At 42.6% G+C, this 27,330-nt stretch overlaps 1 protein-coding gene across 1 annotated transcript; it reads left to right on the top strand.

The window, feature by feature from the left end:
• On the top strand, window positions 1–27,330 carry LOC148023041 (uncharacterized). Its single transcript, XM_087696042.1, has 5 exons — window positions 1–1,680; window positions 1,921–1,979; window positions 2,143–2,271; window positions 2,350–2,485; window positions 26,111–27,330. The coding sequence occupies exons 1-5, from the start codon at window positions 976–978 to the stop codon at window positions 26,462–26,464; spliced, it is 1,383 nt and encodes a 460-aa protein (XP_087552168.1). The 5' UTR covers window positions 1–975; the 3' UTR covers window positions 26,465–27,330.

Raw genomic sequence — 27,330 nt, 5'->3', positions numbered from 1 at the left:
GAAGAAAGTTTTCTTCTGGCAGTACTTTGGAAGGGTACGCACGTCAGAAATGTTCCTGTGGGATCATTCCCGGACCTTGCATAGGACGATCCTGGAAACCGGGGCGTGCCGCGTCAATAATAATGAGAGGCCACACGAGGATCCCGCTGTGGCTGTAGACAGAGACACAGAGAGAGAGAGAGAGAGAGGCGGGGCGGGCGCAGGGAGGAAGAGAGAGAAAGACAGGGGGCGTGACTCGTGCTTGAGCACGGAGGAATGGAGAATCAACACGGCAGAGCAGACAACGGGTGGAAGAAACTGTTCTAAACAAGATCGCCATGGAGTAAGGCCATGGCTACAGCTCCTCATCGCTGCCCGAGAACGTTCTGCACTCAACAAGCTGTTGCTCTCCTTCCTTCTCTCTCATCTTCAGGATGTGTGCGAGATGAAACTCGAGAGAATGACAGTATACTCCAGTGTCAGACAATAAACCAGAGGAACTATCCGACCCTTCTTTGTACAGCACATTTCAGAAACAGAGCCTATTCTTTATATATTTAAGTAGCTGTCGTTCGTCACTGCGTGTCCTTCTTTGACGAGGCATCCGTAAATTCACACCCTCGTCAGCAGTCAGCTGTTGCTCTGTGTGGTCTGTTGCTCCCCCTGCCCTTGCAATCCACGGGACATTTGCTCCCCCTGCCCTTGCAATCCACGGGACATTCGACTCCTGACCATCTCCACCCCCCCCCCCCCCCCCCCCGGGTGCCTCGCATGTTTTCTTCGCATTGCACAAACCTGACCGGCAAGGCGGCCATCTCAAATCCTTCCACTCCAGCTCGGCATTGCACAGAGTGGCAGCAGAGCAGAGCAGCTGAGACTCTCAAGATACTCCACGCAACTTGACGCCCGCTCAAACACCTTACACAGTGGCCCTCCAGCAAACCCCTCCTCTCTATCCGTGTGACTTCTCCTCCAGCAGGAGCTTGCACCGTCACCATGTCAATTGCACTGGGGGTCCCTGTCCTGGAATGTGTCTACATACTGGCTTGTGCGCGATGGGCTTGGAAGCGATGTGTTCACTCTGGTTCGCAGGACAGTGAGCGATGGGGCTTGGCTGAATCACACGACTTTGAGCCAGTTCCTCGCATGTGCAGGCTGGTGCTTGCTGTCTACGAAGAGGATCTTAGGAATCCCAGATGGGCTCCTCCAGGAGGCTACCGCATTGACATCAACTGTGTGGAGAAGCGCTGTGACTACAATTATACTCGAGGACGTGCTCCACCTTATCTTATCTATGTGGATCACGAGGCTCAAGACATAGTGCTAGCTATTCGTGGCTTGAATCTGGGGCGAGAAAGTGACTATGCTGTTTTGTTGGATAATCGACCGGGGCAGGAGCTGTTTGATGGCGGATATGTGCACCATGGTTTAATTGAGTCTGCTTTCTGGGTGCTCAAGAAGGAGTCTGAGACACTCAAGTCTTTGATTCTCAAGCACCCATCTTACACATTGACGTTTGCTGGGCATTCCTTGGGTTCAGGCGTGGCTGCAATGCTCTCCATGATAGTGGCAAAACACAAGGACAAATTGGGTGACATATCGAGGGACAGAATCCGCTGTTATGCAATTGCTCCTGCTCGATGTATGTCCTTAAATTTGGCTGTGCGCTATGCAGACATCATCAATTCAGTAGTTCTTCAGGTGATATGGCTTCTACAGATTTCATAGTTGTCAAACTTGTTTTCTGTATACATGAGTTGTCATTCTTCTTTTGAGCACTTTGTGCCTGATCTTAGCCAGAGACGTGTTTCTAGTAGTTCAGGTATATGCATTTTTTCTGTTGTCTTTGTGGTATGGTGTTCTGTAGCTGGACTCTGTGATTTAGATTTAGCACTTTACTTTCTGAACTTTATAGATAACCTACTTGGACCTTTTATGCAGGATGACTTTTTACCACGGACAGCGACCCCTCTAGAGGACATATTCAAATGTATCTGCTGGTGAGGTAGTTATCTTTTGAGAAGTGAACATGCTCCGTTTTTTATTCTCATGCAATTCCCACTTTAGTAGTACCTCTGTGCTTTTCAAGTACTTTTAAATCACATTTGTGCTAAGAAGAAGATTTTTATACGTAGTGCTTCTCCCTTTGTGTTTGTTGGACAGTTTACCGTGCCTGTTATGTTTTAGATGCATGAGAGATACATGCATTTCAGAGGAGAGGATGTTGAAGGATCCCAGACGGCTGTACACACCTGGCCGTCTATATCACATTGTTGAGAGAAAGCTTTGCAGGTGATTAGACTGATATGTCTTCTGTATTGCTCATGGTGTCGGCAATGTTTGGTCATCATTATTTGGAATATGCTGCAGATGTGGGCGCTATCCACCAGTGGTGAGGACTGCTGTTCCTGTAGAGGGGCGCTTTGAACATATTGTACTCTCATGCAACGCTACTACAGATCACTCCATCGTATGGATCGAGAGAGAGTCGCAGAAATCATTAGAAGTATGAATCACATGTTCGTTTAAACATAGAGTGCTTGCTTTAGAAAGTAACGTTGTTTATGCATCAATATAGTGTTATGAAGACATGCTTTGTACTCTCATGCAATGCCTCTATGGATCACTCCATTGTATGGATTGAGAGCATAGTAACATAGAATGACCGTTGCAGGCCCCCGGAATGTGGGAATGCCATGGGCCCCATCCTGGTCCCTTGCTTTTGGCTGTCCCCTATCCTCAACCCCATCCGCATCCCTGTTCTCGTCCCCCGTCCCATGTTACTATGATTCAAAGAGAGTCAGAAGAAGCATTAAAAGTATGAATCACATATTTGTTGAACCATAGGAAGTAACCTTGTTTATGCTTCAATATGATATTACAAAGACATGCTTTGTAGCTGATTGTGTTAAAATGTTTGTAATGCAATGTCGATCTTTACACACATCTTCTAGCTCACAAAACCATAGTTCTCAGTTTTTGGATCAATGTATAGGACATTGCGGCTAAAAGGTTTGCCTATTATGAAGTTTCTCAGTGTTAAATGAGGTGACTGATTACATTTTAAATGTTGGATACTTTTCTGTATCAAAGTGACATAGCTATGGTTGCTTTGAAATCAGCACGAAATGAGCTGGTAAGCCATGTAACCAGAAAATCAGCAGCAATATGGCTGTCTAGGACAGTGATTGATGCAGATCTGATGACATGATGGTTTGCAAGTGCTGTGGTTGATGCTGAAACAGCAGCATAGACCACCTGTAGTGTTTGGCATTGTCCTGAGCACTTGGACAGGAGCAAATTCCTGTGTTTTAAGGTGTGCCAGAAGCGTGCATAGAAAGAATGTTTACTGGGGCAGCAAGGTTGATTGGTAGGGAGGAAGCAGTGTCGAACTCCTGTTTTTTGAGGTAGGGCAGGAGCATGCAGTAGCAGAGGCATTGGTGGGAAGCAAGGTTGATTGCTAGGGCAGCAATAGTGCAGCATTTCCTATCGGCGAGGTCAGGAATCGAGAAGACAGGGCAGACAGGTGATTGCTGAACGCTGGTGATAAAATGTTTGGTATATGTCGGAAAAGATATGGAATGAAGAGTGGCTCCCCTTGGCTCCCTTTGGTGTTGCTTAAATAGAACTGGGTGGCATGAGTGCCCAATGAGAAAATTTTGGATCTTTGCCTTCTTGGGGTTCTAATTTCAGAGCTGAATAATTGGCCAGTAATCAACAATTAAAGACCTAATTTTTTGTAGCTTAACATGTCATGGCATCCTGACTGACTGTTTGTCAAAATCACTTAGGACTGTAATACTGCTTCCTTCCTTGTCACATTTGACTTTACTAAACCTCACTAGTAAAACTGAAAACCCTGAAAAGTTTGAAAGGCACAGAACAAAAGCTGGAACCTGTTGCCCCAACCTTGCACAATCCAAAGCAAAGCAATGCAGACCCTCTCAGATCCTCTCTAAAGTAAGGGGAGTTCATCTGCTGCCATCACCATACCAAATACTCTTTGTACTGCTTTTCTTCTGCAGGGGAAGCTGTTGTAGCTTTGTTTTCTCCAAACAATACTGGTCCCGGCTTTTGGAAAAACTAGAAACTTAAAAGTAAGGATGGAAGCGCTTGAAAACTTGAAAGAAGAATAATGACCTAGACTCCATCGATGTGACTGATTCAATCTCCCCACCCTTCCTCAAATCAGAGATGACCTCATGCCGTCTCCTGAGTAGAAGAGTCTATTTGCTGCCATTCCCATCACCAAGGAGCTTTTCTTAATGCTTTTTTAAGTGGACCTGTTTTAGCTTTGGTTTCACCTTCATTTTCTTCAAGCAAGGCTGTTTTAGGTATTGTTGCTTTATCCTTGACAGGAGAGCTGATTCAGTCTAGTTGCAGCCATTCCCGGCTGATTGTTTACGAAGTATTTACCTAGGTGACAGTCTCACCCAATGCAGTTAGTTTGACAGTCTCACCCAATGCAGTTATTTTATCTTCAATGTCTTTAACTCGCAACATATAATCATGCATACTTTCATTTGAGTTTTTAGTTTTCATTCAGCTTAGATTTCAAATGCATTACTCTAATGGTGCTCTTACTTGCCAGCATCTTTGCACTTGTTGCATTCCAAATGTAGTTGACCATGCTATCACTCACATTGATGTTGATGAAGCCTTGAGCTTGGGTCACTCTTCTATCCCAATCATTTCTTTGTTCACCTCCATGAGCTGGTTGGTCTTCTTTCTTTGTCCATAACAATCTTCCTCATGTTTTGAACTTCCAATCGTTTTTGTTCAGCTTGCTTGCTCCACCTAGCACTGTGATGTCACTTGGAGCCATTTACAGATGATGAGGGATTTGTAAAAAATGTATTTTGGGAAGGGATAAGGAGGACTTGGACTAGTAATAACCTCTAGCCAAAAGCTAGGAAGAATGCCTTTAGTCTTTTATTGATCTTGAGTGGAATAGAGAGAGTGATGATCTTAAAAAGATGACTTGAGAGAACTCAGCTATGATACCATGATAAAACTTGGAGAATGAGGTGCCTAATATTTCAACTCTTGCAGTTCAAAGTAGATAAGCAAATGACATAGATAGTTGATTGGAATGAACTCACAATTAAGTAAATAGTAGCGGAAGCAAACAATCTAGTAACAATAGAAGTGATTGAACACACTCAAAGAGATAATGTATTGATTGAATATGAAAGGTACAATGATAAGAAATATAAATCCAGTCTACTCACACTTCATCTCTCTATCTCTCATGTATAGTCCATACAATGCATCGAGACTAGCTTGATATATATAGAACTGAATTTGATAGACTTCTGTTTTGATTGAAAATTGTAGATTAGTAAATATTGATGTAGTCTTAGCTAGAGTAAGATGTTGACGATTCCAACAATCATGATGTAGATCACGAGTAGGGGAAGAGGAAGAGTTTTCAGCTGCTGTGAGGTGCTGCTGAAGTGGAGGAGGAGCTGTAGCTGAGCTGTCTCTTGTCTACTCTAGATTTGTCCAGTTTAGCTATTAGCTCCAAATCTGTCCATTTGCTCCAGATCTGTCTAGCTCAATCATCTACTCCGGATCTGCTATTTTCAACCTGCGCAGCCCTGCACGTAGTCCAACGAGGGGGGAGCAGCAGCCCCTTAAATTTGTGCAGTTGGAAGGCCTCTTGCTGCAAGAGGAACAGACTCGGAAGAATGTGGCATTGCATTCAGATGATGTGGCTATGCTTTCCAAGTTCAAAGGCAATGGAAAAGTCAAGCCAAATGTAAAAAATTAGCAAAAGGGTGATATTGGACAGCCATCAAATAAGGTTGTCCAAGACAAAGAAAAGACTAAAAAGAAGGGGAAATGCCATTATTGCAAGAAGCTTGGTCACCATATCGATGAATGGAGAAAGAGATTGGCCAAAGAGAAGAAAAAGAACTCCGGTTTGGCTGTCCAAGAAACATCAGCCAGCAAATCTACTGATGATGATACTTTAGCTAACTTTGTAGAAGAGGACTATGCATTTCTTATACGCAGTTATGATTCTTCAATGGTTGATTCAGCATATAATGCTGCTAAAACGCAGCAAACATGGTATTTTGACAGTGGGGCATCAAAGCACATCACTTCCAAGAAGTGTTTGTTTACCTCTTTGCATTCAGCCCTTGCTGGTAAGTGTGTTACATGTGCGAACAACAATAGTTATGATGTATGTGGCATTGGGATAGTCACTATTACTAATGCAAATGGTTGTGATTTCATACTTCTAGATGTCTTGTTTGTACCTAGCATTACAAAGAACTTGTTGTCTATCTTTGCTTTTAATAAGCATTGCTTTTAGGTCATCGTTGAGGACCACAAATGCTTTGTTAGAGACAGAGAGATGGATTATGCACTTAGACTGTCCGGCACCCTACGTAAGGGTCTATTTTTGTTGGATACATATGACAAACAATCTCATGATGCTTTAGCAATCGCTGCTCTTTCGCCCGCTATGCAGTAAGCTTTGGGAGTTTGATGACCCTTCAGAGGTGTCATACGGTAGATGCATTGCCTCCAGTGGAGACTCCACCACCTCATGCATGTGAGGGATGTATTTTGGGCAAGATGCATAGGTTTGCCTTCAAAAAGGATAGTGCGGTTCGTACTGTCTGAAAAATGAAGCTTATTCACTCTGATGTTTGTGGTCCCATGAAGACACGTGCACTTGGAGGTCATTAGTACTTGTTACATTTATTGATGACTACTCTCGGTATACGTGGGTGTATGGGCTGAAGGCAAATTCCGATGTGTTCATGCATTTCAAACATCTTGTTGCAAAGCTTGAAGTTGAAACTAACTTATATAAGTGCAGACACTTCGCATAGATAGAGGGGGGGAGTACATGTCTCGTGCTTTTGAGACATATTTGCTTGATCATGGCATTACGTATCAAGCCACTGTTAGAATGACTCCTCAGCAAAATGGTGTTGCTGAAAGGAAGAATCGAACTGATATTGCATTCATCATATATGTGTAAAAAGTGGTAGTCAAGTACAACGCTTTATAGTTGCTGGATGGGTAGCAGTATTCCCTTTCTGTGCATATGGGATTCAGTCTGCCTGCATGTCCTAAGCCCAGAATTGCCTCATACAAAGAGGCTACAATAGGTGTGATTGCAAATATCTCAACATTCCGAAAGAGTTTCGTGGGAAGCTTGATGACAAGGCTGTAAAATGCATATTTATTGGCCACAATTCGGAGAGAAGGGCTATTACTTGTATGACCCATGCACTAAGAAAGTCTTTGTCAGTAGGGATGTCCTATTTGCTGAAAATGCTGCATTTTCACACGATTAGTTTCAAATGCCACCCACCCATGACATTGGTGATGTCTTTGAGGGTCTTTTGCCACTTACTTTGGAGTATGTGCCTACTGTAAATGGCAAGACAAACTTGATACAGCAAGCTGTTGCTGCACCATGTACTCTTGAACGGTAGGATATCGATGATGGTTTGCCACATGCAGTGGAAGAAATAGTACAACATGAAAGGGCTGCTGTAAATGCAGCCAAAACAATCCCAAGATGGCTATTACAGACTCTCTAGGAGAGTAAAATGGATGCTCCTATACCTCAACGCACTAGAAGGGCTACGAGAAATGCAGCAAATGATGCAGGGGGCACATTTGATTGATTTTATGGAAGTAGATAATTGTGATGAGCATGTATTGATGAGCTCACTATTGGATGATGATGAGCCTACTTCCTTGGATGAAGCTTAGCAAGATGTACATTGGATGGAGGCCATGGAGGATGAGTTAGACTCTTTTGCCACTAACTCTACATGGGATCTTGTGAATTTACCACCTAGCAAGAAGGCCATTGGCATGGTTTTTAAACTCAAACGCAAGGCTGATGGTACAATTGACAGATACAAAGCACAGTTGGTAGTAAAAGGCTATGCATAGAAGAAGGGTATAGATTATGAAGAAACTTTTGCTCCTACATCCCGTATGAGTATGGTGAGATGTGTGATTGCTATGGTTGCAAATTATGGCTGGAAAGTACATCGGTTAGACATTAAGACATCATTCTTGAACGGGGATTTGCATGAGGATCTTTATGTGTTACAACCTCCAGGTTTTGTGGTTAAAGGGAAAGAGCACATGGTATGCAAGCTGCATAAAGCTCTTTATGGTCTCAAACAAGCTCCTCGTGCATGGTACTCCAAAATTGATGCTTACTTGGCTAGCAAAGGGTTCAAAAAAGTCCAATTGCTTCCACTCTATACATTAAGAATGAGGAGGGGGACTTGCTGATTATCATTCTTTATGTAGACGACATGCTACTCATTGGACCTACAGAAGAAGAAATTGTAGATTTGAAGGCTGAATTAAAACATGCATTTGCTATGTCTGATATGGGCTTCCTACACTATTATTTGGGGATTCAATTCTCCGAAAATCAGCATGGTATCATCATGTTATAGTCACAATATGTGGATGAGCTGTTACATAGATTTAGTATGCAAGATTGCAAACCTATGTGCACTCCTATGGAGCCAAGCTTAAAGCTTTCTATGCATGATGGTGAAGAGATGTTTGATGTTGCAATTTACAGTCAGGCTGTTGGCTGCGTTGGGAATAAAGGCCTTTGTGCCTTTTTTAATGTGCTCGGGTGTGAACACACCCTTAGCACTTGTACTTACACATATATATCTATCTAAAAACCTAAAGGTACTCTCTCGTCATTGTACCTAGAAACGTGTTCACTCTCTACTCTGCTCTATCTCACTCTCTGTCTTTCACTACGTGTAATAACTGTATGTCTCGATCTCCGTGTCCAACCCATCACTACAAACTGGTAGCAGAGCCATCAAGTTCTCATGCTTCTCGAGATACCAAGTGTGAGCTGGGTGAGGAGGCAACTGCCAAGGCAACAATTCCAGGTTGCGAGCAGGTAGGCAAGACAAAGTCGAAGGCAGGCTTATATGCAAGAGAGGCAGTCGACAGGCTCAGCAAGAAGGAATAGTGCTGACAGGACAGTTGCCGTCACGCGACAACTGAGTGTAGGCGACGTGACAGTGATTGGATACAGGCAACGACTTGCATGACGGGGCTGGGTATCAAACGACGTCCATCGGGCGACTTCAGCCAGGTGGGCGATGAACAAGACCATTGGGGCTCACGGGCGCCAACTGATGAGTCAACAAATCCGTCATCCATTATTTTTTTCTCTTTAAAACTTTTTTTGAAATTCCTCTTCTCCCACCGAGGGTTGACGCGTGGAGGCATAGCTTTCAATTTTCGTGCAATCTTGGTCCAGAAATTTGGGACTTCTCCAGACTGAGTATTGTTCATGCAAAATTGAGGCATTTGCGTCAGAAATTGTAGACATTGTGTGCATTTGAATTGGGAATTTCGCCACAACTATTGAAATTTTTACTTGTCTGAGTGAAATTTCTCAACATCGGACCCATAAATTTTGGGCTTTTCCCAGATTTGGGGAATTTGATGCAGGACAAGCAAATCTGTCTCAGAAATTGCAGGAATTTGTGACATTTTGTCCCTAACATTTGGGGCTTTTCATGTACATGCACAAATTGGGCTGAAATTTACCCAATTTCTCGACATTGATGCACATTGGACCCCACGCAATTTGGGGTTTTTGCACTTTGGGCAAAATCTGTGCAGCATTTGGTGATTTTATGTACATGCAGGTTGAATTCCACGCAATTTGGACATCAACACTAGGTAAAATTTGGGGGTTTTGCTGAAATTGCTCTATTTTGGAAAAATTGACCTGTTCTATGCATGACAGAAAATGCAGATGTGTGTTTGATGCTTTGAGCACAAAATTTTGGGGCTTTTGGCCGTTCGTGTCAAATTTCATGCCCGTGGGTACATGGACAACAAAAATCGCAGCTAAAATTTGGGATTTCTCATGTAATGTGATGTATATGCCCCTGGAATAGCTGTAATCAGTTGTGGAATGTTGTAGCATGTGGTTTGATACTTCTGAAAATTTAGGCATGCATACCTGGATTCTCGATTTAGGTGCTTCCTTTCATGCCACCCCTCATCGTGGGGGTTCTTCGCCTATACATAGGGTCGACATGGTGTTGTCCATCTTGGGAACAACTATGCATGTGACATTTCAGGTATTGCCAATGTGCAGTTACAGTTTCAGCATGGCTCTGTCTTTACACTTTGGCATGTACGGCATGTACCTCAGCTCAAGAAGAAGCTTGATTAGCAGAGGGTAGCTAGACAATGATGGCTTTCACACCACCTTTGGTGATGGAAAATGGAAGATCTATAAGGGATCTAGGGTTATTGTTAGAGGTTGCAAGAGTGATACTTTGTATCCACTTGATGTATCTAGTGTGCGTGACCATGTTGTTGTCGTGATCGAGCAGCCAAGTGTTTCTTTGTGGCATGGCCGGTTGGGACACATGAGTCAAACAAGAATGAAAGTGCTTTCTCGTTTGGGTTACTTGCCTTGTCTTCGTTATGTTGATTTTGAGCATTGTGATCATTGTATTTATGGCAAACATGTATAGACGTCTCACAAAAAGTCTCTTTCTTTGAAATCTTCTTATCTAGAGTTAGTACATTCGGATGCATGTCAAATGCCAGGATTATCTTTAGGGGGAAAGAAATATTTTGTCACCTTTGTCGATGATGCTACATAGAAAGTATGGGTTTATCCTATTCGTAGCAAGGATGAAGTGCTTGACAAGTTTAAAAAATTCTTGGCATTGGCTGAAAATCAGACAGATAAGACACTTAAGTGTTTTCACTCTGATAATGGTGAGGAATATGTGTCCAAGGCCTTTCAGGCATTTTGTGACAGCAAAGGGATAAAGAGGGAGCTCACTGCCCCTTAGAATCCGCCCAAAATGGAGTTGCAGAGTGTATGAATTGGACCATAAAGAAAAAGATCCGTACGATGTTGTCTCATGCTGCATTACCCCATGGTTTTAAGGCAGAGGCTGCTATGACAGCCGTTCACTTAATTAATCAGTTACCAAACAGGTCTTTGGGGGGGAGTTTCCCAAGAAGCGTGGTCAGGCAAGCCACCTTCATATGCTCATCTAAAAGTGTTTGGCTGCGAGGCTTTTGTGCATGTTCGTATGAAAAACGTAGCAAACTTGAGCCAAAGTTCTATAAATGCATTTTCCTAGGATATGGTGATGAGGGTGAAATGGGATATAAATTGTGGAATCTCGAGAAAAGGAAAGCAGTACGCAGCAATGACGTTATCTTCCGTGAAGTTTGCATGCACAAACAGCCCGAAAAGATTGAGGAGGTCCGTAGGGTTGTATTCCGTGAAGAAATACCTTTTGGACAGAAAAATGTGCCCGCTGTACAGCAGTAAATACCTGCTGTAAATGAGCCTGTAAATGCTGGAAATGATCAGCCAGCTGTTGCCCATGATAATGAGCCACTACATGTGCAAGAACAGCCAGGAGAGCATGCTGAAAATGAAAATTTGCAAGAACAACCAGCAAACAATGACCATTAGGTCAGGAGATCGTCTAGGGCTACTAGACAACCTATCAAATTTGTTCTTGGTGCAAACAATGTGGCTGATTATGTCATGTTGATAGACTGTGGTGAACTGACTTGCTTCAAGGAAGCAATGGATAAACAGGACAGCAAGAAATGGTATAAAGCCATTTTGTAAGAGATGGAATCTCTTGAGAAAAATGACACTTGGGACTTGGTGCAGTTGCCTAAAGGACAGAAACATTTCTGTGCAAATGGGTTTACAAGATAAAGATCACTTCTGGTTCCTCACCCAAGTACAAAGCAAGATTGGTTGCAAAGGGATACAAGCAGGAGCATGGAATTGACTTTGATGAGATTTTCTCTCCTGTAGTTAAGATGATTACATTGAGAACCATTTTGGGCTTAGTTGCAATTGAGGATATGGAGCTTATTCAGATGGATGTAAAGAGTGTCTTTTTACATGGTGATCTGCATGAAGACATCTATATGCAGCAGCGTGAAGGGTTTGTTGAACAAGGGAAAGAAAAGATGGTATATAAACTCAAAAGGAGTTTGTATGGGCTGAAATAAGCACCAAGATAATGGTATAATAAGTTTGATACATTTATGCTGTCCCAAGGCTTTCATAGAAGTCAAGTGGATCACTGCTTGTACACCAAGAATGCAATAGATGACAGCCTGATTATCTTGGTTTTGTATGTTGATGACATGCTGATTGCTGGTAGGGATACTCATGCCTTGGATTTCTTGAAGCAAAGTCTTCATAGTAGCTTTGACATGAAGGATCTTGGTGATGCAAATCACATTCTTGGCATGCGAATCATCAGAGATAGATTGAAAGGCTTACTCTATCTATCTCAGCGGGAGTATATCTCCAAAGTTTTGCAGTGTTTCAATATGGAGGGGGGGGGAAACAATTGGGATTCCATTACTTCCATTTGTGAAACTCAGTGCAGAGGACAACTCTATATGTGATGATGAGAAGGCTGAAATGGCCAAGATACCATATGCTTCAGTTGTTGGTAGTTTGATGTATACTATGGTTGCTACACGTCTTGACATTGCCTTTGCAGTGGGAGTGGCTAGTAGATACATGGCAACCCCTGGCAAGAAGCATTGAGATGCAGTGAAAGGTATTATGAGATATCTCAAAGGCACAAAGGAGTTGTACATTTGCTTTGGAAAGCAGAAGGCATTTGTTGTTGGCTTTACAGATGCAAACTATATTGGTCATGCGGATTGCAGAAAATCCACTTCTGGGTATGTGTTTACTTTCACAGGAAGAGCAATCTCTTGGATCTCCAAGCTACAAAAGTGTGTTGCATTGTTTACTACAGAGGCAGAGTATGTGGCTGCCAATGAGGCATGCAAGGAGGCTTTATGGCTTTCACGTCTGGTGGGAGAGCTTGGCATCTCAGAGTTACTTGTTCTCCATTGTGATAGTCAGAGTGCTATCATGCTAGCACAGAATCCAGTCTTTTATACAAAGGCAAAGCAGTGAGCATATACAGGTGAAGTACCACTTCGTTAGAGATGTACTCGACAGCAAGAGCATTAAGCTTGTCTGTAATATTTCCACGCAATAAAAGTTAGTTGGTTAGTTCGAAAGTTAGTTAGTCAATTAACAAGTTAGTAAGAGTACTAACTAAAGACTAACTAAGGTAAAAACCAACTAACATTAATAACTAATACTTTTTATTTAATTAAAAATATATTTTAAAATAAATTGAGAGTCGTAATCCGATATTTTTCTCGGATTGACAAGGACTGTAGCTATCCTTCACGGAAGTTACAACGTAAACAAGACTTATGAGCCATATTTATTATTAGTATTAATGTGTATAGTTTGGATGGTTCTAAAATATTAGATTTTTTGGCAAAAAAACTACTATATTTTAGATATTATCCTAGAAAAAAAGAACTAAAAGTCATTTAAAAGAAAAGACAAGTGATGCTTGAGTTAGTTTTGGAGATTTTATAAAAAGAGAAAAAAAAAGAAAAGTGACTGGCGAAATCGCGCTCGCCGTGATCGCAGTTTACAGACAGTAGACAACACTTCGAACAGAGAAAAGGAGTGAACTGAGAGCTTTCTAAGTAAGTGTCTTAGAGTTTTACCCCCCTTTTGGAGCCAATGCAACCATCAGATTTATGATCTGAGCATCAGATCACTAAGTCTTCCAAGAGCCCCTCTACTCTTGTTCTCAGCCTTATCCCTTCCTCTCTAATTCATTATAAATATGAGGCATGGGGGAGACACAAGGAAGCATAAGGAGACCTCGAAAGGCTGTAAGAGAGAGGTAGAGAGAAAGATACCTCTCCAAGAGATTGAGAGAGCTTTTGAGAGAGAGAGAGAGAGAGAGAGAGAGAGAGAGAAGAGTTACCCCAAGAGGCTGCACAATTCCCTCCAACTCGATCCTCGACTTAGCCATATTCTCTTACTCTCTCCCATCTCAAATCCATTCCGCCTTCTTAATCTCTCGAGTCTACTTGCGGACGATGGCCTCCAAGCGAAGAATGACGCTTGCGGATGGCTATCTTACAACCAATAATGAGGCTTCGGGCAAAGGCATCATTGTCAATCCAACTGTGGTTCCGGTCGTAAGTAATGTATTTCTAAATTAATAGATGCTTGCTTTGATTCTCGCATGAGATACATTAGGCCCATGTTATGATATATGAGAACAGATCATGGGAAGGGATAAATCTCTTTCCATATATTCGAAAGATGGAGTTTGCAAAGTGCCTGTATTAAGGGAAGTTAATTGCACTAGTTGCGTATGGCTTATTCGTTGATAGAGGAATCAATCAAGGGTTATGAATAGCATAATCGTAAAAAAAATACATTAAGAATTGTGCATGCAAGTATTAAGTAAATTTTACTTAGAATCGCTCTTGATTCTAAGGGGGAGAGCGAATATGTGATGGAATTATTATCGCGTCTATTCTTGTATTGTTTGGGAAAAAATACAATTAGTTGATTGAACAACACCCTAAATGTTTTTCTTTCAATCAATTGATTGTTGTATTGTGATTTGGATAAATATTCCAAGGCTTGTGTTGATGGCCAATGCATGGCAGGGGTTTGTAATGACAAGTTGCTATGGGAATAAAGGAATGTTTTCCTAGATGACAATAGGATTGATTGTCTTGATTGTGCTTGTCTCTTAATTGGATTAATTAAGGAAGGATATTTTGCACGTGTTGATCATCTTCAAGATCACACCGCGTATTACTCTGAGAGGGCATTGTTCGATTCACAGGCCGATGGTCAAGTGGTGAGAAGGCCAACCATGGAAAGTGTGTCTCGCTCCTAGGTCACTTGGGGTTAGTGGAGCTTTGGATATCCCTTGCCGAGTCCGGAACAGAGTTATAGACTTGCCGTGAGCCCAACGTCTGAAGGCGTTGGAAAATTCTATTCTAGATAAAGGATGGAAATTTTGGTGCCATGTGAGTTGGACCAAGTATTTCTGTTGGACAGAAGGGATACATAATTCTCCTGTATGGGTAGGAGACAAAGATTAACTTGAAGATAAGTTAAGGAACTTGTTTGTCAAAATGACTGCTTGTTTTGTTTTTGTGTCTGTGCTGTAAATTACGCAAACGAACTATGTTTCCTAAAAGGCTTATCTAATGAAGTTGATTTTAAATGTCGCACATAAATGTGGTAGGACCTAATTAGAAAACTAAAGCTATCAAGGAAAGCGGGTGGGCGGAATCTCCGACGGACCCGTCCTACGGCAGGGTGGTCCCAGAGAACTGGGAGGCTTCTTACAAGGATTTATCGTTAGTTGACTTTAGGTATTGTTAAGTTAGAACCCGATTCATGCTGTTTTAGGGGATTGGAATGGGACTATGCCCTACGGGCAGAGATTGAGCGGCGCATCCCTCTCGGTTTCCATTCTCTTTAAACCAAGTGCGGTATGGATCTGCTTCGGATTGGGTATCTTTGCATAAAGTAGGATGTCCAAAACCCGATGCTAGAATGTTGTCAGGAGACCTTGGTAACTAGGAACCCAGATTTCAGGTTGATCCTAGTGGGCTTGGTCGCGAACGTTTTGTTGCGAGGCGGACTTGGGAAACCCTAGGTGACAGGGAAACCCTAGGTGACAAATCCTGGAACATTCCATGGGAGTGTTGCGCGACGACGCGTAGATTCGTTTCTCGATTGACCGCTAAAATGTGCTTGGACAGCCGATAGGCGGATACGTTACAGTTGGTATTAGAGCAAAACTTAATGATGATGCGTGATTGATGAATGTTTGGTTCATAGACATATCCTAAATAGAAATAACTTGAGTAGTATGGCTTGATTGTCAGGCATCTTCTGCACCCACGAATGCTGACATGCAAGAGAAGAAATTCATTCTCAAGCAAATTAAGACACCCGAGTTTGATGGAGAAGGAATAGACGTCATAGTGGAGGTGGGGATGTGGATTGAGTCGATGGATGACCATTTCTCTGCTTCAGGAACTGCTGCTACTAATTGAGCAATGATTGGCAAACTGAAGATAGTTGGCCAAGCTCTGTTATGGTGGAAGCAATGGTGTAAAGATCAAGGTATTTCTGAAGCCACTATCACTTGGGCTCAACTGAAAGATCCTGTACGCGGACGATATCTTCCGCCAACACTAGACTTTAAAGATGAATGAATTCTTCAAGCCCAAGCAGTCAAAATTAATCCATTGTCTTTTGGCTGTAGCTCAATAGGTTGCTGCTCATTTTCAGCATCAAAAGGGACAGTATCTTCAACTAATGGTTGCTAAATGGCTGGCAGTTCATGCTGAAACTTGACCTTCTTTTTGTCAAGGTCACCATCTGTAGTATTTTTTAGTAACTTTGCCTCATAGAATACTACGTCTCGGTTGCGTACTATCTTCCTATCCTGAGGAAGCCAAATTCTATATCCCATTCCTCATCTCCATATCCCATGAAGGTGTCCTTGATGGATTTCATGTCTAGTTGAGTCCTCTGATTTACAGCAATATGCACAAAAGCATCACAACCTAAGACACGCAAATGGTCATACAAAGCAAGTTTGCCAAACCAAACCTCTTGAGGAATGCTATTTTTCAATGTAAATTGCACAAATGAACAATAGTTTTAAGAGCCTCTCTCCAAAACTGCTGTGGCAGATTAGCTGTGGACAACATGCATCTGACTTTCTCACAAAGTGTGCGATTATATCTTTCAGCCACGTCATTTGATGCAGGGTTGTAAGGAGCTGTCAACTCCCTCTTAATGCCATGTCTTTTTACTGAAATCATCAATAAAAGTGTCAAAGTATCGTGCACTCCCATGTGAATCAAGAGGCATAGTGCACACATTTGAATGTACTAAGTCAAGAGCATTGGACTTCTTAACAACACCAGAGTAATAAGGAGACTCCACATGTTTTCCATATATGCAATCATTACAAAAGTCAAGTCCAGAGCCTTTTACATCAAATCTCCCTGAAGAGGAGAGAACTTGAAGGTCTTTCTGGCTCATATGACCAAGTCTTTTGTGCCAAAGTTCAATTTGTGAATGAACTTCAGCCACAACCAAAAACTTGCCAGGTAATGCTTTACAATGCAAATAGTATAAAGTTCCCTTTTTGCTGCCTTTAACAATCAGTATAGAGCCCCTGTTGTCCTTTGAAGATCCACCACCAAAGGTAGTAAAATATCCTCTTGCATCAAGCTGCCCAATTGATAGTAGACTTTTCTTTATGCTAGGTACATATTAGACATCATGCAAAATCAGCTCTTGAGCATTTTCAAGGGCCAAGTGAATGGTACCTACACCCTATGTCACATGCATAATTATTGCCCAAGTAAACCTTGCCTAGACAACTTGAAGTGTATTTAAAAAATGACTCCAAAGAGGGAGTGACATGAAAGGAGGCACTGCTATCCACTATCCATGACTAAGACAGCCCATCATGGGGTGAAAGTAAGGTATCAATCACCTCCTTTTTAGTGACGTGCATATCACCTGTTGCTGCTATAATATCTGCATCATTACATGAGGCTGCAACAAGTATATCTCCAATGCCAATAACCACACTAGATGCAACATTTGCTTTTGCAACTTCTTTTGAGGGAGAGCTGCCATCATCTTTCTGATCATCCTTCTTTTTCTTTCTTTGTTGTTTTTCTTTCTTGCTCTTTCTTGTAGTAGCGACAATCGAGCTTTTTATGCCCTTTACGACCACATTGATAGCAAGTGACATCCTGTTGTTTGCCCTTGCTTTTACTCCTACTCTTGCCTTTATTTCTTTCATTACCCCTCTTTTTTGACTTGCCTCTCAGAAGATAAGCTGAACCAGTGCTTTCTCCACTCAACTTTCTTCTAATCTCCTCATTGAGAATAGAGCCCCTAACACCATCGAAGGTTAAAGCATGATTAATTCTCAGTGAAACAACCAAAGACTCCCTGCTATTAGGTAGAGTCATCAACAATAAAATGGCCTTTAATTTATCATTGAAGGGCTACAAACCAGAGTCTTGTAACTGGCTCAAAATCCCTGTGAAAGCACTCAAATGCTTTGATGCAGGCTTAGACTCATCCAACTCCATGTTTACAAGCTTGCGCATAAGGTGAACTTGATTTACTGGAGTTGTATTTTCATAGGTGTCCATCAACTTTTTCCATATGGCATAAAGCTATATCAAGATGCTTAATGTCCATAAGTACATCATCGGATACAACCATTTTAATGTATGCAATGGCCTTCTTGTTGAGTCTAGCCCAATCCTCATCTGTCATAACTGTAGTCTTGACTTCCAAAAGGGCATCATCACAATCTTTTAGAAACAAAATGCCTTGCATTCTGTCCTTCTTTTCTAAGTCAAAACCAATGTTGTCAAATCTCTTGATTTCAAGAAGGGATTTAGTGTCATTGCTGCTTGAAGCATTTGCAGCCATTGTTCAGCAATGTACCCAAAAAAAAAAACCGCAATTTATATCAGCAAACAATGAGCTGAATATTCAGTTAATATCAGCCCAAATTTTCAGGCAATGAGAGCAAGGTTTAATCTAAGTACATGTACAGTAGTAGGACTGATGACTTTCAGTAGTATAACTGAAATTTCAGCACATACTCAAAGCATACATCAGTGTTAGGTGACTCCCACTTCAGCAGTATCACTAAAAGTACATATGCAATAATCCCAGATCTGCAAATGATCACTAAGATTGCTGCAAAATGACTGTTCAGCAATACATCAACTCAATGGAAGCTGCCCAACATATGTACTGCATACATATGTAACCAAGTACTTCTGATACACAAAAGAAACCAAGATTCTTTGCAATTTGCTATGCAATTTTCTCAATGTTTCATAAGTGGGAATGAATCTCACTGCTTACAGCACCAAGATTGCATCAAGTGTTTCCAATGTACATTTCAGACAGTATTTTTGCCAAAATTCTAAAATTTCAGCAAAACCCTCAAAATTTTACTGACAAATCTGAACCGATTGCATTAACACATCATCCTGAGCATCAAGTGCGGGCAAATGTTGCAGAATTTCACGAATTCTGCAAAAGCCCCAAATTTCGCGGTCCAAGAGTGCACAAATTTCCAAGAAATTGGCTCAGTCAAGCAAAAATTTCACTTACATCTGAAAATTCCCAAAATTTCCGAGACCCGTGCACTCAATGTTTGCAATTTGTGGATTAGGAATCATTGAAACTTGTGTCCGGTACCAAATCAGGGAAAAGCCTCAAATTTCAAGAAGCAGGTTTGCACAGATTTATGTTCTGTGCTTGCTTGCGTGAACACCCGGAAGAGAGAGAATAAATTAGATTGAAAATTTGATTTAAAAAAAAATTGGGAGCCGTTGATCCACACGCTGGTCGTCAGGACGGGCAATAGGCGCCTTTGTTGCACTTGAGTGCTGACTAGAATGCGAGCTTGGAGTGAATAGAAAGAGAGCTGAGAGCTGAGAGAATTGAGTTAGAGTTTACCGGTGTTACTCTGTACACAAAGAATAAAAATGAATTTATATGTGAGGGTTCAAGTAAAGGGTGTGTTTACACTTGTAAGTTGTACATGCGGGAGTTTACACCGAAGGGGCTTTACACCCAACATTGCCCACATTAAGCACTTGACGGTGGCTAGGAACATATGGTTGGAGCTCGATTAGTTGTATAATTGAATGACCATTATAAAACGAGTGTCTTTGGAGGTGCAAATGAAGACATTGAACCCGAACAAGTTATCTTCTATGTGGGAGAATGTGAACAAGCTACAACAACTTTAAATGCAGGTTCAGAATGTAGGAAAGGTAATCACATACGAAGATATGGTGATAACTCTTTTGTTTTAGTTGCCGCCAGATTTGGTGCTTTTTACTCTTCCTCAATTGCTTCTAGGCGGGAGTTGACTCTTCGGTGCGAGGAGTTGGTTCTTATTTAGAAGGGGAAGGACAAGAAGAAGAAGAAGAATGACAAACCAAAGGACAAAGAGAAGGATTCTCTTGTCACTTTGTTTAGGACAAGTTATGGAAGTAGGATTGCCCCTACAAGGATAAAAAGGACACCAAGGAGGAGAAGGCTTTAAAGGACTCCAGAGTGGTGGTTGCTTCCTCATTAGTTGCTTTTCTCCATTTGGAGGCGGTTCAGGCATTGACCGCAAAGGCTTTGGATATTGCGTTGATAGCCCCACACGCCCATGAATGGATTTTTGACAGTGGTGCCTCTCGGTAAATAACCCCTAATTCTGCAGGTGCTGCCTATTTATGGCCTTCGTATGGGCAGATTCTCATAGGAGATAGCTCTTCTATTTCCATAGTAGGGATAATATGCAGCTGATTGCAGATGGACATGGTGGTGCTTACACTACTGAGGTGCTTTATGTGCCAGGTTTGCGTTATCATCTACTTTTCGTACACAAGATTTGTGCTCTTGGCCTGTTGGTTGAGTTTGATATAGATTCTTTCAGGATTCTTGAGCGTGGCTCAAGAAAGGTGCTTTCTACAGGTTATGAGGAGAATGGAGTCTACAAGTTGAGGTCTCCTTCTGCCTTGACTTTTTTCTTTTTTTAACTTCACAGACACAGTCTAAGCTTTGGCATGTTCGGTTTGGCCACTTAAATTATGACTACTTATGGAAGGCGTTTAGGGGATAGCTTGTCCATACTGGACATAGTGGTGAGCGAGTAGCCTTGTGTATCCTCCATTTGTGGAATATAGCATCGTGATGCTATTCTTTGTAAGGCTTTGAGGCGGTCTTTAACACCCTTGGAACTTGTTTCTGTAGATCTTTGTGGACCTATGCGGAGGAAGTTCCTTAAGGGGAGTTTGTACTTCATGTTTATTGTTGATAATTTTACTAGGATGACATGAGTGTACTTCTTGGTGCTGAAGTTAGAACATGCGCTCGCATCCGTGGTGTGACGATCGGATTGTTCGCAAGGGCAAAGGCACTTTGGTTGTTGCAGTAGACAACGGTGGGAGAGTCACAAGGGAAGTGAAGTGTGGCCAGTAAGCTCCTCACATAGATGGCCTCAGTGGTGCCATCGAAGAGAGCCTTGCACTCAACCTTGGCCGTGGAAGTTGCCACTATCTCTTGCTTATGGTTGGATCAAGAAATGGGAGCCGTGCCCAAGGTGAAGGGGTAGTCGCCATGGGAACGGCAGGATCCATAGTGAACTGTTCCATGAGCTGAAGTGTGTACTTCAGCTGTGACACAGAAATAAAACCCTCAAATTGACCTACCTCCATCCCCAAGAAGTAATACAATAAACCGAGGTTTGTTATCTCAGATGTAGCACTAAGCTTTGCCTTGATTTCAGCCATGGCAGCAAAATCTAAGTCTGTGATGAGTAAGTTATCAACACATAATAGGATGTAACTAATCCCTCTCAAATCCCGCATGGTTTGCTAGTACCAGTGAGGTAACAGGTCTCGTGGAGGAGGCGTGGGAGTTGAAGATTCCGTAGCTAGGTCAAGAGTAGGTAGTAGACCGGGCTCAATAGTTACGATCTTCAATGATGTGAAAAGAGGAATTGGATTGGGATCCGGTGCAAAGGATTGCACAATATTCCTATTGTCAAAGAGAACATCCCTTCTAATGATCACCTTATTCATTTGAGGATCGAACAAATGGCAGGCTTTCGCTTAAGAGAAGTGACAAAGATAAGGAGACTAGCTCAAGGAGTGAGCTTTTTTATTATATCTTCAGGTGTATGCGTATGCATGGCACATGAAGACTATTAAGTGAGATATGACAGGCCGAGAGCCAAAGAATGCCTCGTGTGTGGTCTTCTAAGGAAGAGCCGCAATTGGGCACTGGTTGAGGATGTACACCACAATGTTAGCAGCCTCAACCCAAAGGCACTTAGGGAGCTTTGTTACGAACAACATAGAGTATGCCATTTCCATGATTGTCCAATTCCTACACTCTACGACTCCATTTTTGAGAGGGGGAGTTGGTAGAGGTGAGTTGGCGAGAGATGCCATGTTGCAATAGAAACTCGAAATCATGGGAGATAAACTCACTACCGCTATCACTCCTCATGTAACCAACACAACAAGCCGTTTGGTTATGAATCAACAATACCCAAGTAAAGAAATATATAAAAGCATCCGACTTATGCTTGAGGAAGTACACCCATATATGTCGCAAATGATCATTTGCTATAAAAAAGAAGTACAACGCGTTGTTCAAGGTGGGAGTGGATGTTGGCTCACAAAGATCAATGTGAATCAATCTAAGAGACATCCTAGCTCTATGTGTAGAGTGGTGCTGCTTCTTGAGCGACATGCTTTATAATTATCTTGAGCTAGCTTCAAGTGAGAAAGGCTCTCAATCATCTCACGATGAGACAACTCATAAAGAGAGTCATAGCCAAGATGCCCTAGTTGGAAATGCTAAAGATAGTCATTGTTCGTAGGCTCTCGAGATGTGGCTAATGCTTGGAAGTGATGGAACATGGAGCCCTCAGTTATCAGCTTGCTAAGAAAATGGGTCATGTGGTGCAAGCCATTAGGTTGTGTCCCATTGCGAGTAATCACTAAACCGCTGAGAGAGTCAAGGATCTCGATTGTGTTTGCTGTAAAGAAAACTGCTCCCCCCAACCATCAAAGCAGTGAATAGATAACAAGTTTACCCCAAGCTGAGGGACATGGTATACATTGTCGAGTGAAGCCAGATTTGGGCCCTTGTTAGTGGCTAAATTGACGCAACCTTGAGCTTAGAGCTTGACCAAGGAGTTACTTCCTATGCGGACCCGCGTGGATGCAAGGGCTCGAGTACAGAAGACGTCCTCTATAGAAGTCATGTGATGTGTACCTCCACTATCCACATTCCAAATAGGTGTTGATATGCTCGGCTGTGACGCGGACCCGCCTGGATGCAAGGGCTTGAGTACAGAAGACGTCCTCTATAGAAGTCATGTGATGTGTACCTCCACTATCCACATTCCAAATAGGTGTTGATATGCTCGGCTGTGACGAGTGAGCCTGTGCAGTAACCTCGTTGGGAGGCAACTAACAAATGTGGACAAGATTCGCATATAACGTCTCTACGGAGATGATGTGGGCCTCGACAGACCAATTAGACAAGCTCTTTGGCTTTGAGAATGTTATCGATTGAGATGGCTCTATGTGTAGATTGTTGAGGGAATCGAGTACAGTGCTGCTTCTCGAGCAACATACTTTACAATTATCTTGAGCTAGCTTCAGGTGAGAAAGGCCCTCAATCATCTCACGGCGAGACAACTCATAAAGAGAGTCATAGCCAAGATGCCCTAGGTGGAAATGCCAAAGATACTCATTGTTCGTAGGCTCTCGAGATGTGGCTAATACTTGGAAGTGATGGAACAGGGAGCCCTAAGTTGTCAGCTCGCTAAGAAAATGGGTCATGTGGTACAAGCCATAGGCTGTGTCTCATCACGAGTAATCACTGAATTGGTCAGAGAGTCAAGGATCTCGACTGTGTTCGATGTGAAGAAAACTGCTCGCCCCAACCGTCAAAGCAACGAACAAATAACAAGTTTACCCCAAGCTGAGGGACATGGTATACATTGTGGAGTGAAGCCAGATTCAGGCCCTGTTAGTGGCAAAACTGACGCAACCTTGAGCTTAGAGCTTGACCAAGGAGTTACTTCCTATGCGGACCCGCTTGGATGCAAGGGCTCGAGTATAGAAGATGTCCTCTATAGAAGTCATGTGATGTGTACCTCCACTATCCACATTCCAAATAGGTGTTGATATGCTCAGCTGTGACGAGTGGGTCTAGTAAGGAGGAGAAGGGGGAAGAGGTGGGTAGGCAAAAATAGGTTGTGAGTGTTTAATGAGCGTCGATTACCACTCATTCTCTTGTACATATTCATGTGTGACCCCTCGCCTCATTTCGTTTCTTCTTCCCCAATATGTTGAGAGTATGTGTCCAACTGCAATATCAGCGCACAGAGTCTATTGTAGGTTGATTTTCAAATTTGCACCTGTTTATAGGCTTCCTCTATGTAAAATTCATTAGACATCCTATTTGGGTTTTTTAAATATGGCTTGCTTCCTAGGGGCCCTTCCTTCTTCCTCTAGAGCTAAAAATGCAACACTAGTATCACTAGGAGAGGACAGAAGGACATGGAACCATTGGAGGGCTTCATGGAGCTGGAAACACACTTGAAGAAGCTTTGATCAGGGTTGGAAGACAATTATCATTGTGTCAACTAAGTAGTAGATGGTATCATGGATGCCAAATGCAGTAGAAGATTGCCTGAGGCTCGGGTGATGGTCTTCAAGGGGTGATGAAGGAGCGTGCAGCCTTGTAACAGCAGTAAATGGCTGTGTGCATGTCAAATGCAGCAGAAGATGGCACTAGGCTGGGGAGATGGTCTTCAAGGGGTTGTAAATAACGCTGCAGGCTTGAAATGTAGGTGCTGCTCAGGAAAATGCAAGTGGCCGTGTCAATATTCAATGATTTGCCATGCTGAATTGCAATAATGCCAGGAAAAAATGCTAGTGGAAGGAGGAATGGATGAACAGAAACACTGAGTAATGATGAAGCTGGTGAAGAACTCAAATTGATGATGATGGTTGAATGTGTAGTTGCAATTTAGGGTTTGCAAGGGTTAGGATTGAATGTGGTGAAAGAATGACCCAGGTCACCTCCTCTTATCATGCAAAAGTAATTGCGTAAGTTAAGAAATGGGCATTCAAACATGTGGGAACAATCTCAAAGGAAAGACACAACTTGATCTCAAGCACAAAGAAAGTTGCAGGCTTCTTGAAGTCCAGCAAAGGTAAAAGCACTTACATGCTCAAGCAGCAGAACTTGGTTGATGTGGTCACCAACACGAGGATTTAGCAGGCTGCCTGCAAATTCCAGCATGCACAAGTGTAGTCAAGTTCTCATGGAAGTAAAAATGCAAAAAATCTCACCTGTCACATCATGTGTATGCAGAAAACACCACAACATCACCATCAATCACTAAATACAGGCATACCTCCTCCAATTTGAACATCTTATGCCATGTTAGGATTGCAAAACGGAGCAAATGCACATAAATTGTAAACCCAAAACAGAAAGCTCATGAGAAGAGTATGATGATGGTATCACCAGGTGGGCAGCTAGCTCACTGCCCGAGGGCAGCACTGACAGCAGTTGCTAGAGGACATGTTGTGGAGGTGGCTGCTGATGTGAGGCAGCAGTGAGAGTGTAGCAGGGTGGTGTTTGGAGGCAGTAGCTGCAGGCGGCAGCCTGTGGTAGTGTGCAGGATGGAGTCAGACAAGCCAAGCACAAGGCTGAGACAGCAGCACTTTAGGACTGGCAGGTGAGCCGCAATCTGATTGTGGATAGCTGCTGGAAAGGTGTGTGATGTGACTGGGTTGCTGGTAGGTGCAGGAGCTGGGAGATAGACAGACGTGTGCATGCTTTTAGGGGAGCAGGCAGTACCCTAGGCCAAGGTGGCAGAGCTGGCTGCTGGAGCAAGTGCAGGTGATGGCAGCACAAGGGCAGTATTCAGCAGCAGTGTGGGCAGTGTGCCAAGCTGGCTGCATTGGCTGGTGGAGGGCATTGCCAGGCAGGTGGCAAAAGGTGCTGTTGGTGGTGGTACAGATTGCAGGGCAGCAGGTCTGCACCACCTCTTTTGTTGCTGCTGCTTCGTCAGCAGCTTCATCTTCTTCTCCTCTTCTTGAGCAGCTGAAGCACCGCAAACAAGATATGGGTAGGTAAGGGACATTGATGCTCTGATACAACTGTGTAGGCTGATGTGAGAGGAGCTAATGCGGGTGAAGCTCCATGTTTTTGAGAGAGAGAGAGAGAGAGAGAGAGAGAGAGAGAGAGAGCCGGCACGTACACCAAATAAACCGCTAGCCTGATTGAAAGTACAATGCTAGGGGTTTATCTAGAGCCTTGGGATTCCCCCAAAGCCTAACCCTAAGCTATCACACACACTGAGGTGTGTTCACATGCTAACAGACACATTGAGGTGTGTTAACACGTGGAGGTTGTAGATATAACTAACAGCTCCCTATGATGAATATTTTCACAGAAGTACAGTTGGAGCTTGCAGTTTTTTTGTGTTACTGTTTGATAACTGCATGATCATGGTGATCTCTATTTGGAATGAATATTGATGGTTAATCTTGTAAGAAGCAACTTGTTATAAGGCTTTATGTAACTGCTACCATTTAGTTCTGAGTTTTTCTCCATGTAAATGTGCAGCTAATGATTGAGAAGGAAAAATCGTTAGAGGTTCCAGGGCTGCAAAAAATGGAAAGGCAAGAGACATTGAGGGGAGAACACAAGGAAGAACACAAAGCGGCGCTGGAAAGAGCTGTCTCTTTGAATGTTCCTAGTGCATCAACACTTTCCTATGGAACTTTTGAACCAGATAGGTTTGATTGGGAGGACAGGGATGAGGGAGCATCACTGACCAGTGATTCTGGTGAGAGTCCTCATATTGATGGAGGTGGATCCCGTGGGAGAACTAACTGGGACTTACTGATTAATAGTCTCTTTGTAAAAGATGATTCAGGGAAACTGCTTATCAAAAAAAGAAGAGATGACGCTGGGTGATTCTTGAAATTTAGGCTCACTATCTTGCAGGTGAAGTACTCAACAATGTTGTGCATATTGTCATCTCAAAGTGGGCCACTTGGTGTGGCCATGCGTTTATCTTGTGAACTTGACAGCACTGAGCAAGCACTGATTATTGTGGATATGGATATGTTAACTTTTAGAGTTCTCCCTGTGGTTTCTGAACAGCCCCACACTCCAATGCAATCACATTTTACCGTGTCTTGGCCTTTGTCAAGCAGTCTTGATCTCTCTGTAAAGATAACTGGCTGAGAATAACCAAGGTCACCTGGGAGCTCATTGATATCAAACAGCCGTGTTGTGAAATGGCCTCAACTTATGCTCCTGCTTTTCAGAGCGTGTGATGAGCTCCGGGAAGGGTGTTGTAGAATTCTTCGCATTGTTTAGTTGGATTAAACCAATTCTTGTCTCAAAGCATATATGAATCTTGGACTTGATCCAATGATTGATGACATGTAGTCTTCCCTCTCTCTCTCTAATGGGTTTTCCAATGATGAACATTCAAGCAAGCTACACTGAGCAGTTTCAGCCTAGAGGACAATTGGACTGGTGGAACGATTATCCTGTTTGAAGGTTTTTGAAAAATTCGATTTGATACAACAATGAGGAGCACAGAAAACCTGATTAGCCTTTGAGGCATAAACGCAATCCTATTTTAGAAGCATACAATCAAATTACCTCTCATGGATGTCTTGTGTAGTTGATGATTAATGTGTTGATTGCAATGATAGCATGCAACACTGCAAAAGTTTCCTCAGTAGAACTTTTTAACTGATAAATCCTGAACATAACTAAGCTGTAAGAATTGAGTTGAAACTTGAGAGCAATCCCTTAGAAGTATCTTG

Source organism: Lygodium microphyllum, chromosome 16 (genome assembly GCF_053477565.2).
Source record: "Lygodium microphyllum isolate KBCC chromosome 16, Lygodium_microphyllum_v1.1.10, whole genome shotgun sequence".
NCBI classification, from domain to species: domain Eukaryota; kingdom Viridiplantae; phylum Streptophyta; class Polypodiopsida; order Schizaeales; family Lygodiaceae; genus Lygodium; species Lygodium microphyllum.
Note: the sequence above shows the minus strand (reverse complement) of the source record. Positions and strands in the feature narration are given on the sequence as shown.